Source organism: Osmia bicornis, chromosome 9 (assembly GCF_907164935.1).
Source record: "Osmia bicornis bicornis chromosome 9, iOsmBic2.1, whole genome shotgun sequence".
Taxonomy (NCBI): Eukaryota; Metazoa; Arthropoda; class Insecta; order Hymenoptera; family Megachilidae; genus Osmia; species Osmia bicornis.
Window position 1 is genome coordinate 680,630 of NC_060224.1, and position 14,916 is coordinate 695,545.

At 35.7% G+C, this 14,916-nt stretch overlaps 1 protein-coding gene and 1 long non-coding RNA gene across 10 annotated transcripts; one reads left to right on the forward strand and one right to left on the reverse strand.

Moving 5' to 3' along the window:
• The first annotated feature begins 626 nt into the window (after positions 1–626).
• On the forward strand, positions 627–14,610 carry LOC114873150 (protein draper). 4 transcript variants are annotated; one of them, XM_029181161.2, is made up of 18 exons: positions 627–764; positions 8,285–8,520; positions 8,679–8,805; positions 8,873–9,041; positions 9,130–9,376; positions 9,450–9,570; positions 9,651–9,788; positions 9,864–10,043; positions 10,103–10,430; positions 10,905–11,012; positions 11,144–11,308; positions 11,419–11,625; positions 12,086–12,241; positions 12,312–12,488; positions 12,554–12,664; positions 12,731–12,940; positions 13,017–13,199; positions 13,266–14,610. In XM_029181161.2, exons 2-18 carry the CDS (start codon positions 8,429–8,431, stop codon positions 13,550–13,552), a joined length of 3,006 nt encoding a protein of 1,001 aa, XP_029036994.1. In that variant the 5' UTR covers positions 627–764; positions 8,285–8,428; the 3' UTR covers positions 13,553–14,610. The 4 variants fall into 4 exon arrangements, with proteins under 4 accessions (XP_029036994.1, XP_029036996.1, XP_029036997.1 ...); XM_029181162.2 differs by lacking the exon at positions 627–764 and adding an exon at positions 7,839–7,933; XM_029181163.2 differs by lacking the exons at positions 10,905–11,012; positions 11,144–11,308; positions 11,419–11,625.
• On the reverse strand, positions 2,269–7,593 carry LOC114873153. 6 transcript variants are annotated; one of them, XR_006829707.1, is made up of 4 exons: positions 6,442–7,593; positions 6,041–6,362; positions 4,845–5,836; positions 2,956–4,761 (listed from the first exon to the last, which is right to left on the reverse strand). It is a non-coding gene; the product is annotated as an uncharacterized LOC114873153 (long non-coding RNA). The 6 variants fall into 6 exon arrangements; XR_003788875.2 differs by having other exon boundaries at positions 4,845–5,630; positions 5,749–5,836; positions 6,041–7,593; XR_006829708.1 differs by having other exon boundaries at positions 4,845–5,185; positions 5,512–5,836; positions 6,041–7,593.
• Positions 14,611–14,916: the final 306 nt, after the last annotated feature.

The following is a 14,916-nucleotide window of genomic DNA, read 5'->3' on the forward strand; positions in this document are numbered from 1 at the left end:
AAAAATTTGCATAAATGCCGGGTGGATGGGATGAGGTAGGGCGGGTCTCCAGCCGCAGCAACCTCCCCGTGGTGAGACCTGGTAAATCGTTATTATTTGATGGATTATTAATAATTGCATCATTATTTCAATGGTACACTTATTAATTATGCAGCAAATAATACGAGCGAATTGGCTGCGGAATTGATGGTTTTTTTTCTATTTAAACTCGGGTATATTTTTTTCAGGAACTATGCCTTTCAGGTTCTGAAGCGTACCACATTGCAAATACAATTTTACGGAAAGAAAATGAATAATAATGAATGCATGGACAGTATTGTTTAATTATGTACTTATACATATTGCATACATGTGTCATTTAGGTATTTGCGAAAGGTAACGTAGTATAGCGTGCCGTTAGTTGGATGCAATAATTCAGGTGGCGCTTAAATCAGTTTCTGTTCAGTTTAATTTTCGATCAAACATGGCCTATTTTACCGATGCAGAATTCGGTGTTCAGCCTCGACGCTTGCATCACCATTTCTACTTTATCGATTGATTGTTTAAGTACAAAGTTTGAAATATTCAAATAGGGGGCGTAGTGCGCGCGTAAATTGAGGCTAAGCGAGGCGGTAGAATCGGTGACGGTGACTGCCTCAGTTGTAAATTGAACAGCAAAGTGTCCGTGGCTTCGTTCGTTTCGTGTGCCAATTATTTTTTTCTGTTCTACTTTACCTGTGCATATCTAAATACTTTTGGATTATCGCGTGGAGAACTGTAACAAAGTGAGTACTACGAAAAACTTGCAATTTTTAATCATTTATTGTTCCATCTGACAAAAGATGCTGTGCGTTTATGATTCGATTGTACCGTTTTGACAAAGTATTCTCACTGTTAACTGCCCTTAACTAGTCTTCTTAACTGTATTCTTTTGTATTGTATTTTAAAATAATTTTAATCGTAGTATGGTCATGGTAAAAGTTGAAAATGATCTCAGTCGAAGTGTTTACGTTTAAAATACATTTTATATACACATATATGTAGGTGATCGTGTTATCTCCCGACACAGTCAAAGATTTCTTACCTGCGTTTGCTTTCAATTTTCTTTTTTCTCCTCTTTATTTTACATGAATTAAAAAAGGTGGGTTTGTAAACGAAGGAATGTATACTCTTGGTAAGACGAAAAGGAAAGGGACATTTTACCTGTATGGCTTTAGCCTGAGAATATCGTTCATTGAGCGGAGGCTTTAGTATTGGTGATTACTTTACATGGGTACAAGACCGGTCGTACTTAACATTCTTATATAGGTCGTTTCAAAACTAATGATACAAATCATAAATAACATATTAACAAACATATAACTATTTATTTCCGTCTACATTTTTGTTTATAATAAATAGTACTGTCTGCAAAATGCTATAGTTTTGACTTCTGCGGATGAAGGGGTTAATAAACACTCTCCTGACAAGTAAAATAAATAAATATTTATAAGAAAATGTTAATTAAGTAGAAAAAAAATCAGTTCGTGACATGGATATTTGTCGTTCGAGATGCAAACGCGGTATTAAGTGTAATTAGACAGTTTTGTAGTCGGTGACTGGATTTTCCGAGAATGACCACGCGACAATTTACGAACAGAATTGAAGAATATCAAGGTCGTTTACAACGAGAAGAATTCGTGCAAATTTGTGACGCAGTTGAAAATATGGAACTAATTAATTCAATAGACGCGTAGAAATTTTAGGAAACTTGTTAATGTATAACGTGAACACGTGCAATAAATATGTACATATTCATTTGATATCTACGAAGTAAATAAACCTGCCACAGTAGTGATAGGAGTCGCAGTAGTGACAGGTTTATTTATAAATGTTACGTTAGAACGCAATTTCGGCGATGGTTTTTGAAATCAAGATCAAAGGGTATTGCCGCCATCTTGCGGCAATGCGCGCTTCAGGATCAATCGATGTAAATATCGATACCCCATGTGGTACTTCGATACGATTTTTCTTCGCATTTTAAACATGAGCAAATAGTAGGTGTCATTTTTATTAATTAAAAGATTTTGCTTTGTTTTTTATCAAAATCTATTTCGATAATGATCGCCTAGGAAGTTTCAGCGGACAGTAATAAATGTTACTGAAATTTTATTGATTATAACCCAGATAGTAAAACGATAAGTTTTCAGGGATAAAGTGAAAGTATGTAAATATTGTCAGTATAGATGGAAAAAAAGTATGTTTAAAACGAGATAAGCACTTGTTATCGAACAACTTTCCTAAGGAGGTAAAAATTCAATTTTTTTTTAATTCTAATTTTAATTTATAAATCGTGTTTAAATGTACATTAGGTAGTGATAGATTAGAAAGTATTAAATTGTTGTAGGAAATAACTATATCATCGTTTAGTGATAAAATTTGTAGAATCTCATAATAAGGTTGATTCACTTTACAGACAATGGTAGATACAAATCTCTTTTATTATTGATCATCATAATACGATATAATTATATACAAAACCATAGATTTTGTCTGTATTGAAATTTCCAAGAATAACAAATCCGTGCCCTATCTACGGATTTATCTACGAAAAGTGAAACTTATTGTTCTGAACGAAATTAGATGATAATTCCATGGACTTTGATCGAGGTTTCTGTCGTCATTGATTGTCCATAAGATATACCATTATAAATGACATTGCGGAGACAGTAAATGAAGAACAATCGCAAAATGAGTCGGATTGCGACGTGACCACTTTGGTATTCCACCAAGCTGGTAGATTCTAAGGCTTTCTCCTCTTTGTTCAAATTATCGATGAAACAAAGCTTGACATTCAGGATTATCCTGAAACAAAGGACCCCTTTCGTGAGAGTGATATTCCGTGCTCAATAATTTAACAATGTGTAAGAATCTAATTTAGATTAGGTAAGATTCTTTTATTATTTAAAAGACTTTCTTAAAAAACGAAAATGGATCGTTTTGGATCGGATACAACTGCAGAGCCCAACTTAAACACACGTTTGCGCTACGAATAGCGCATTAACCCTCGTACTCTATTCAAAAATAGTTGTACAAAACAGAGAATGATTTAAGCTCACAGTTGCATTATAACAGAAACAAAGATTAAATCATCCTCTTGTTCTTCGAAAAAAAATATCAGCGAGACAAAAAGTGTCCTGGAATATTTATCATTGTTGAAGAATGCATAAAGAGCCTTTGTTGTATGGACTTTGAATCTGGCAGAATGGTGTCACGTATATGGGACGCGACAAAACACCGCAACGATCCGCGTATGTTCAAAGAACATTTGCGTGCTTAATAATCTCGATCGATTGGCATACGTATCATATTACCATCGCTAATCATATTACGTTATATTAACGGTGGTTATATTAGTTTCAAAGTATTAGCCCTGGAAAGACCAAGGAGGAGGCTTCTCGAGCCCGTCAGTTAGAAAGCTTATTATTTTTCTATTATCCTTCATATTTAGTTGAGAGAGAGTTTCACCAGTAAACAAAATTGACCCATCTGTTCACCTGTTTCTAAGAAACGACAGAAAGCAAACACAATCGTTAGCTTTGAGAACTGACTTCCTCATTTTTATTAGTGATCAATATCTGTGAAAAAAAAAAGATACAAAATCTTAAATTATAATTTGATTTAATTTTGAAATCATCTAGCAACGTGTAAAGTAAATGAAACGAAAATTACAAAATTTTCACAGGAAATTGCAGATGACACGATGTATCATAATGCAATTGCATTATTGAAACTTGTCATTTTCCGTGTTATCTAACGAAAGAAATGATACCGTCCAGGTGTGCCACGAAATACAAAAAATGATACGGTTGCTCCCGTAGAATTTCGCGTTTAATGTAGGCTTTCACTTCTACCGTTATGTCTTTGATTACGTAAGAAAAATCGTGTTCGAGTTTGCGATTATCCGGTGAATAGCATTTTCGCATGGCGCAATTTAAAATCCATCAGTTGGGACGTGAAAACGACGAGTTTCTATGGTTTAGATCATCTAATTTTAATTCCAATTGCTTAGCTTCGTCTTCCAAATTTCACGCTTTGCAGCTACACGTAAATAGCAGCTCACACGATATCGTGGCTTGGGTCAATAATGTTGAAGCGTTAGGGCACACGGTAACAGGTTCATTTCTTGAAAGTTTCGAATGCACCATTTATCTAATCCTTGAATTTGTACGACGATAAGCAACCTCCTGATATTTTTATGCTATCTCACTGAACAACCACGGACATTGGTGATTAGATATAAGTTGATGGTACGGTCAAAGTTATGGTTCATTGACCAATATTTACTTTTATTTTTTGAAACTTTCTCCAGTGTTTTACGTTGTCTCTGTTTTTTTGAAAGACTACATAATGCGTATTACCTCGTATCATGATTAATAACGCTATTGATTAATAACAGATTGCTCAATTAGAAAGCAATTAGCGTTTATCTAACGTCAGTGAAATCTGTACTTGTTTTCTCGGTTGATTTCTCGCAGCTTGCTCGTTTGTTCTTTTTACTAAAAGATCACCAGAAGCATAACGATCAACGATTCACATCCCACCTAAACGACACATGATAATTTCGATCTGTTCTTTATCGCGAACTGCCAGCACTTCCTGTGACTCATGTGCTTGTAACCCGAAGCATCGTGTTGTCCACCATCACCCTAAAAGTTCTTCTCCCTTCCTGTACACGAATTAACTCCCTTTTTAGCCACGAAATCCAAGGGTTCGGGAGCCTATGTTGCACATATGTACTCCCTAACAATAGGTTATCGACGTGTTTGTAAATTTAATAGTAATGATTTATCGTCAAGAGTCGGCAATGCACAATAGGTACTCACCCAGTGACCAACTTAACGTTAATTAAAAAACCTCCGTTCACTGTTCTAAGAGATTATACAATCTTTATCTGTGTTCCCACGCGCAATGAATAACGGTATGCACAACTCTTGTCGTCTGAGATTTCTTCGTCCGACAACACTTCCTTCTTCTTCACAATTATTTATTTATCATATTTCAAGTAACATAAGAGCAAAGATCTGTCCAAAGTCCATGCTACTACATTATTCATGGTAAATGTAGAATAAAAAAAAGTAAAACCATTCCTCATTAATTCATTCAGCCTTGCCGCAGTTTGATTAATTGATTACGCAGATTGTACTACTCGTTAGGCATCGTGTTTCTAAAAAGGGAAAACTTTGTACATATTAGCATGTGGAGCTCAGAATTATTAGAGTAAGCGTAGTTTACCAAAAAATGCGAATGATATTCAGACGGTGAATTACTGAACACGTGGACAGAATAATTGTTCACGATCAGACATACCTTTCTTCCGTATTCACCTTTGTCATGCTTTGAATAAATATTGCTCTTTACACGCGCAAAGAAATGTTGATGTAAATTTCATTCAGTAATCAGAGTTTGTTGTTTAGGAACTTATTAGTTAAATTATTATAATACTTAATTTTCCTTTCATAGTTAAAGCGAAATCTTCCAGTATGTACATACACATAAAAGAATAAATCTCTCCTTCATTGCCATGGTAGACCTTGGAATATACATAGGACTCGTCATTCACGCAGGCTCTTTCACGCGTCTGATGACACCCGTTGCATTCCATCGTTGTACTTGTAACCGAATTCATGTTATGCAGATACATAATGCACACGGTGTGCATGACAAGTTTCTACGATCAATTAACAGGCTTAACCGGGCCGTTCCATTTTACTTTATAAATAAACGTACCGTAGAGAACCCGTTAAATTGACACTTCCGGTGGTATCTGTGCTCACACGTACATATTCGTAGTACGTACGCTCGTCATATGGTCATCCTATACGCAGAAAAACACGTTATTATATGATCCATCCAATACATTAATCTAAATTAATTCTAATGATCCATACGCGGCGTTAGCTTTTTATAGTAAAGAAATTAAAAGAGAAAAAAAAGGTATAATTTAGCCATTCGAGCGTAATAATAACGATTCATAAATATGTATTTCATCGAGTTGACTTCGATTTCAACGTTTGCTTACATGAACGTAAAGAATGTTTCGTCATTGCACCTGTAGAACGTTCGCTTGGAGAAGGAGCAAGTTCCTTCGATCCGACTATTTTTATTCCATTTTGCGCTTACTCGGAGAAGGAATGTCGGTAACATGGAACACGATTTGCGTGCGTTCAGAACGACAGGTTATTTTCCACTTGATACGAACGAGGAGAATGATCAATGCTCAATGGGTTGGGAAAGTGTGCAGGCTTATTTTTGCTTCTGATCTGACGTAGAGTTGCAAAGATTCCTTTGTGACGTTGCGGAAGGTCGTTCGTTATCCCCTTTTTTAGTAGAAAAACATCAACCTGAAAATTTCAAATTTTACTTTTCCTGTAAACAGATATTCTTTTATAATTTTCTGTGCTGCGTGTCCACCGGCGATACCGTTGTATCGAGGCAGAGGTAGGGAAACTCGATCCTTTTCCTTGGCCCCTACATTCCCTGCTTCTTGTGTATATGTATTTAACACCGTTAGTCGGTCTACACGTGAATTCGTGCTTATACCACGACTGGTCTGGTTTTTATTCAACTTGCTGCACCATTAGAGGGGCTTTGCTGGCCTGTTCTACCTACGAGAGACTTGTCTGCCTCTGGATGATCATTACGCTTGCCTCTAGCCTCGATCTCCTGAAACTTGTGCGATATTAATGCAAGTCCATTCTATAATATCTAATGTTGTTCAGTTTGTTCATTTATATGTTTAAGTATCAAATTTATCAGCTGTGAAAGCGTTAATAACCAGGAGTGACATTAGGTCATAGATTGACCTAACTCCAAATATGTGGGTAGCTATTGTCGACATGTGTTCACCCACGGTTTAGGTTGAAAGAGAAAATTTTTTAGAAACGTGGCCTGAGAAAAGAATTAGGAAGTTAGCTCAAGTTTCCAACATCCCTCCTCGTTATTCTTTGTCCAGAGCAAGTAGCCTTGAATGATTTCAGCAAGAAAACTGTAGGTTCTTTTTTCGTCGTCCTTAGTCAATTTATATTCTGCATGCGTCGATTGGATTTTACGTGGTTCGAAATAAATCTGAAGAGAACAGGAACAAAGATTATAGACGATACTTACGAATCATAATTAGATATTACATTTACTTCAACTGATTAATTTAATCTGTTTATTACACCATTTGAAGTCATTAAGTTATGTATCCAGCTGTGTATACATCCGTGTATCCATCCGTGCCAATACGAGAAACGTATAAATAACAATTTATCTCGTTGACTTAACTGACTCAATAAATAAAGTGACCCTTTGCTCCGCTCTGAAATAATACAGATAAGCAGGTATCTGTGTAATTTGTATGTTTAAATGCTTGTTTGATTAGGAATCACTCTTGCTCATGGCACAACCATCTCATTATAATATCTTCTTCGCAATCTTTTCATACAGTTTGTCACTTTATCCACTTCCGGTGGCAGAGTCATTCGATACATATACATATGATACTTTACTTTGCACATGCTTACAAGTGAATCATGAAATTTAAACTCGCGTAGCGGCAAAAAACGTGATCTCTACTAATGATTCAGAGATTTAGTTGAACGATTGTGAACAGTTGCTGCTTCCTCGCTATTGCGAACAGCTGTCTATTAATCATTTACGTTTAATTCATTAACGCGATCGCTGCTGAGCTGAAACTGATTAAAAGTTTATACCATTACATCCATACCGAGGTATGGGCCCCCATAAGACGATTTTGTGTCTAAGAATGCAAGAAGACTATTTTTTTTTTTTTTTTTAATTTCAAAGCATTCTGAGAAAGTATTGGTCAAGACTGATACGCTTTGTAAATTCCTGACGTATCATTTTCATTCGTCTAACACATATGTTTAAACTTTCTATTCGTCGAATGATAGAGGACAATACGGAAATTGTAAGTAATCATTCTTCGGCGTTTATATGCGATTTTTTCTATGCATTTTGCAATGACTCAACGTGTATGTGTGTATATTATAAGTAGAACTGCATTGACCAATCAGCGTTTTTTATTCCTTTCGAACTGGAGGAGCATTTTTCCGTCGACCTGAAAAAGCAATGGACATTTTTCAACAATGAAAACTTCCTATTAAATTTAATTCAAATTTTGTTAGTTACCATCGATTAGGAATCGATCTGGAATGCGACACGTTATGCCGATGTCGCATTCCAGGGTCTCTTATTTCATGAGAAAGTCAAACAACGTCCAACCGGTGAGTTAATTAAAAATGGTTTATCCATTTTTCAGATACAGAAGCATGCTGGTTGCTTGGAGTTTATTAAATACATGGAATTAAATATACTTACAACTAAATCCCAGAAACGTGGAAATATCTTTGAAGGAATGTAAATAGATGCAGCTGCATATTGTTTGGAATTAACTCAAGTCAGAATGGATCTATTGATTTATTTGTTAGCCGTTCTTGCAGCTTTTGAAGCAGCCGATGCTCTGGAAGGGCCAAATATTTGTACAAGACAAGAAACGTAAGTTAAAATATGTATTATATTAAATTAACTGATAAATTAGAAATTCCTACCGTTAGTCCCTGTAAGGACGGGAAATTTGAAATTCATTTCATACTCTATACTTCTTTTCACCTCTACATTTCATATTTCTTTTAATAACATGTCGCATCTTTTAGTTACAAGATAACGGTGAGGGTATCGGAAGAGCAGCCTTATACTGTCCGAGAGTACACTTGGTGTCTCAGTTTTCCACCACGATGTTCCAAATACAAAGTAGTATTCAAGACCGTCTACAAGGAACAGGTAAAACGTTAAGCCAATATGTATTGACTTAGAAAAATATTCATAATTAATAACTGATTTCAATCAGGAATTAACGAAGCAAAGACCCATGGAAGAATGTTGCAAGGGTTACACAGAAACCACCGACGGCGATCGTTGCATTCCTGTCTGCTCCGAGGACTGCGTTCATGGCATTTGTATTGCACCTGATGTCTGCAAGTGTGAATCAGGATACGGAGGGCCATTATGCGATTACAGTGAGCATGCGATTGATCGTTTGTCTGATTAACTCGGTACAGAAGCTTCTGCTTCTTAAATATATTAAGTATATCTCTCTTTCCACAGAGTGTCCATCAGGAAAATGGGGCAAGTCTTGCGAGAAGGACTGCATGTGCCAAAATGGGGCCAGCTGTGATCCATTCGACGGCAAGTGTGAGTGTACCAGAGGCTGGACCGGTGATTATTGCGATCAGAAATGTTCTCCTGATCGATATGGACAAAACTGTGGCGAAGAGTGTCGTTGTAGAAACGGTGGAAGTTGTCACCACATTTCTGGAGAATGCCATTGCGCTGCTGGTTATACAGGACCTCTGTAAATGTTCTTCCATGTGGTTACCAATTTTCATCAGCTTATATAATTCATAAATAATTTATCCTTTCTTTAGTTGCGATGACTTCTGTCCACCTGGTAAACACGGCGATGAATGTAAATCGGAGTGCAAGTGCCAGAACGGTGGATCCTGTAATCCTACAACAGGCGAATGCTATTGTGCACCTGGATGGACGGTAAACATCAATTAAAGCGCAGAGATCTATGCAAAACATGTAAAAATAGAATTTAACGTGAAGCATACTTTTTGGAATAGGGTTTAGTTTGCGCCAGTCGCTGTCCAGAAGGTTTCTGGGGGAAAAATTGTTCCCAGACTTGTGATTGTTACAATAAAGCTGGATGTCATCATCTTACTGGTAAATGTGAATGTAAACCAGGCTATTATGATGAAAAAGTAAGTATCCTTAACCCTGTTCCTCGGTATGCAGTTGTTAATAACATTTGATTCCTAACGTTAATCCTTTGATAGTGTTTGCAACTGTGTCCCGAAGGAAAGTTTGGTTTAAACTGCACAAGTAATTGTACTTGTGAAAATGGAGCAGCTTGTTCTCCCATTGATGGTACTTGTACCTGTAATCCTGGTTGGACCGGTGAAAAGTGCAATAAACGTGCTTGTCCAGATGGATTCTGGGGAGCTAATTGTACAAACGTAAGCGAAGAGAGTGTCCCATCCATTAAAGTCTCAAATTAATAGGATCTTTCCTTTAGGTTTGCCAGTGCGACGATGAGAATACAAATCTCTGTCATCCCTGGACTGGAAAATGCATTTGCAAGGCTGGATGGGATGGCGATACCTGCAGCAGACCTTGCCCTTTTTATACATATGGAAAGGGTTGTCAGAATCGTTGTAACTGCAAGAACAACGCACAATGCTTGCCTGTTAACGGGACCTGTATCTGCGCTGCTGGATACAGAGGTGAGGATTGTAGCGAAGTATGTCCTGACAACACTTACGGCGAGAATTGTGCACAAAAATGTGTCTGCAAGAATGGTGCCACTTGTTCACCGGAGAACGGCCGATGCAACTGTACAGCAGGTAATCATATTTTTATGTTAAATACGTTAATTAAACACTAACAATCGAACCGTTCAAGATGAAAGATGCAAATGAACGTGCTATCTATTGTAAGTCTATGATTAAATTTCAAGTTGTTGATTGAAAGAAGTATCCTTTAAGCATCTTGCGATCGTACCACTTGTCTGCTACCTGTATGTTTTTCTATTTTCTGTTTGAATGTAATCGTTAATTTAATATAGAAGTACGATCGTGAATTGCATGAAAAAGTATAACAGTAGTTTTTGTTTTCTCCATTATCTGCAAAGTTCATTGGCGTAACTAGGGTGAGGGCCAAGGTGGGCCTGATCCTCTCATCGTTTTAGTTACGCCAATGGCAAAATTGTGGATTAAACATTGCGTATAAGGTAGGTAAAACTTAGAAGCAACAGTTGAGTTTATTCACCTTAAGAATTCGGTGTAAATTATATTTTTGCATGTGTTCAATTTTGTCAGGATGGGTTGGTGTTTCTTGCGATCGTCCCTGTGACGACAAATCGTTTGGGAAAAACTGCGAGGGCAAGTGCAAGTGTTTTAATAATGCCGCCTGCAATCCTCAAAACGGTAAGAGTGTTAGTTGCAACGATTTTTTTCATTTTATCTTACTTTGTCGAGAATCACGCTACGTTTCAATTTTATATATCTTCGTTGCACTTGCACCAGAACACACGTTACTTTTTTTTAACCACCTGCAGGCACATGCACGTGTGCAGCTGGCTTCACCGGCGAATTTTGTCAAGATCATTGCAAAGAGGGATATTTTGGATTGGGATGTACCCAGATCTGCGATTGTCACGAAGAGAATAGTTTGGGCTGTGATCCTGCCACGGGTCGTTGCACCTGTAAGCCCGAATGGCGAGGTCTGTTTTTATTATTTTCTTTCTTCATTCGTTGATCAATCGTCATAGAAAGCTTGCTCAATGGCGATTGGATCTTCGATAAAGTTTGTGATTTGAATAATATAAAACAGGAATCCGTTGTGAAACCAAGTGTCCTGAAGGTCTTTACGGCAGTGATTGTCATTCGCACTGTGACTGCATGAACAATAGCTCGTGCGATCCTGAAACTGGCACCTGTATTTGTGCTAGGGGTTGGGAAGGATCCGATTGTTCACAGCCATGTAATGAAGGCTGGTACGGTGTAGGCTGTAAAGAGAAGTGTCCAGAGAAAATGCAGGGTAAGAATAATATTCAATTATTCTATGCGAAGGTGAGCTAAGCTGTCGGTACCAATGTTTTTGAAGTTTAATTAGCAGCATGAACCTCGCTGTAACACTTTAGATATTTTTTAGTTAAAGTAGATTGTAATATTTTCTTCAGCATGGATATAGTTAGCTAATACTCATTATTTAACACTTGGTAATAATACAAAAATTTGATAATGCTTTAACTGTTGGTGTAACAACTATTTTTTTTATTGCACATTCTCATAAGTCAGAAACTTCAATCACCCTGGTAAGTCATGAACATTTCATGTAAAATAATGATTTTTCACATATAATGTAAGTCATCATATGTATAAACTGACATAAAGCAATAATTTTTTTCTTATTATTAATAAACGATCATTTGTCAAAAGCAAATTCATATTCTTCTAACTCACAGTTTAAAGTCTATGTAAAATATATTATTTTTTAGATAATATGACTTGCGATCACGTCACCGGAGAATACGTTTGTCGTCCTGGATACTTGGGTCTAACTTGTGAGCATCCTTGTCCTCCCAATCGCTATGGATTAAACTGTGCTAATCATTGTCGCTGTAAAAATGGTGGAGAATGTCATCATGTAACAGGTAAGATTTCCATCGCTTTTTTTTATATTATAATTTTCCTATATGTATGTATAATGTATTATTATTTTAGGTGTGTGTCAGTGTCGACCTGGTTGGAAAGGAGAGCACTGTCAAACACCCTGTCCAGAAGGAACATACGGTATAAATTGTAGTCAACATTGTACATGTCAAAATGGAGGAAAATGTAGATCTAACGATGGTCACTGTCGTTGTACGCCTGGTTGGATAGGTACCAAATGCACTGAAAGTAAGTGAAAACGTTTCACGTGAAAAACAAAATATTTGAATACTAATCATTGTACTTGATAATAGTCTGTCCAGAAGGATATTATGGTGATCACTGTATGGAACCTTGCAATTGTAAAAGTGATTTCTACACTTGTCATCCTGCCGACGGTTGCATTTGTAGACATGGATACGGAGGTGGATATTTTATTTGAAACTTAACGTTATCGTACATTGTAATAATGGAACGTTAATATTATTCAGGACCAAATTGTGACGAAGAACTATTTTCACGGAACATTCAAGAGAAAGATGATGGTGGATACGGCAGTATAGTAGCAGGATTCTTATTCGCTGCAATTGTTGTCATTGCTATGAGTTTAGCAGGTTGGATATATCACAGGCGCAGAGTGGCTGATCTTAAAAACGAAATTGCCCAAGTACATTATGTCGCTGATCCCCCTTCTCCCCCAGGTACGTAAAAGAGCATCATTTATTTGCTGCTTAATTTGCTGAAAATTCATTTTCCTTGTTATACGTTTTTTTGCAGAACAAACTCAGTTTGACAATCCGGTTTATGCCTATCAAGGCTCTTCTAAATTTGATGATGGAACAACTACTTTATTAAATAATTTCCAATTTAGAAATAATCTAGGGACAAGCAAGAAAATAAATAATGAAAAAGCTAAACTGGGACTGAATAGCTGTACTGATGATGACGATGATTGTAAAGGTAATATAAAAATAAAATCATTCTGTGTTGAACGTATATTTATGATTATTAATGTTGTTTTTTTAGGAGCATATAATAGATACGATCTGAAGAATCGAGATGCTGATATGGGAAATCCAAATCTTAACGTATACCATAGTATTGATGAAATGGATGGAAAAAAGGTTGAGCACGTTTACGATGAAATTAAACAAAATAATGATGAATCAGAGTACGATCAGTTGGATAATCCAAGACCGGTTAGCGGTTATAAACAATTTACTCGTGTGCCGAATGGTTTTTGCTCAAAATCATCCGACAGCGCAGGACCTAGTAGATCAAAGGATAAAGATCCAGAGCTTGGTGAAACTTAAATTCTTCTCATTCTTTATGAATTCAGGTTCTTAATTTAAACAAAAAAAAAGTGATTCAGGAAACAGATTATAAGAATCATACCTTTTCTTGATCATTAGTGATTGATTCTTCTTGCCTCTCATAGCAAGATAAGTTTCCTGGTTAATTAAGTAAGTTCTGAATCATTTTGAAAATAATATTTTCATTTAGAAAAATGCAAACTTACTCTGATTGCTCAGTATATGCATGTATGTACATAGTTAAACAGTAATGAAAGAAATAGTCAAATCAAGATTTTATTTATAAGAGTAATATACTCACAGAGTAGACATTTATCTATAGCACGTTGAACTATCCCTTTTTGCAATATATTTACTGAAATTAATACTGTAGGATGTTTGAAGCAATATTTCTTTCTCCACAATTGACATAAAATAAGTGGCTGTATTTTAAAATTGATGCAAGGAAAATTCAAAACTGTTGTTCGTTACATGTGGTTGAAAAGAAAATTAATATTAATTACCCGTGTAAACACGGTGACCAAATTGTGCAAAGAAAGTTGTGATATTCAAAAAAGATTTGTATAAAATCTATTATTTAAGGATTTAAAAGAAGAAATGGAAAGATAGTCGATGATTGTGACATAAGAGAGTGCCTTGTAAGCTTGGAAGTGACATAAACAAATTTTTTTTTGTCTATTACATACAAAGTTAAAAAAAGAAAGTTGAGGTGATGATCGAGTGAAAAATACTCATCAATATCAATAAGTGAGGTTTATAAGTGGATTGGCAAACAAGGTACAAAATTGTTGGTAAGTGTAAGTAATAGGAGACCGATTTTACGATCTCAATATATGTATAACATTCGAATTTCACACCCCTTTTTGTTTCATTTTTGAGGTATCATTATTCGATATTTATACATACATAATATATATATTCACCACATATGCAAAAAATAAAATTGTTGATATTTTAAGAACAATTTATTGCATACACGTGCAAAAATATATTTACAAGAAATTTAGAGAGAAGAATATTATAATTAGTATAGATTCATATCACCATGCATTACAAAATTATGTATTTTATTTGTATATGTATGTACAGGGTATTCCATTTTAATTTTTCCACGTTTTTATCTTGAAATCCTTTGAAATATTTTTCAAAAGACATTTATACGGGAAATACGGGAAAATTTCAAATAGTAATTAAGAAATCGTAACGCACCGAATTAATACGAATACTTAATATTATAAGCGAAATGTTTTAGATGAAACTTAGTCTAAAAAGAAATAAATTACTGTTAACATTTCCAGAGTGTAACGTATTCCTCTTAGAATCGAGTAAATTGCATTTCAAAATATTTTTAATATAACTAAGAT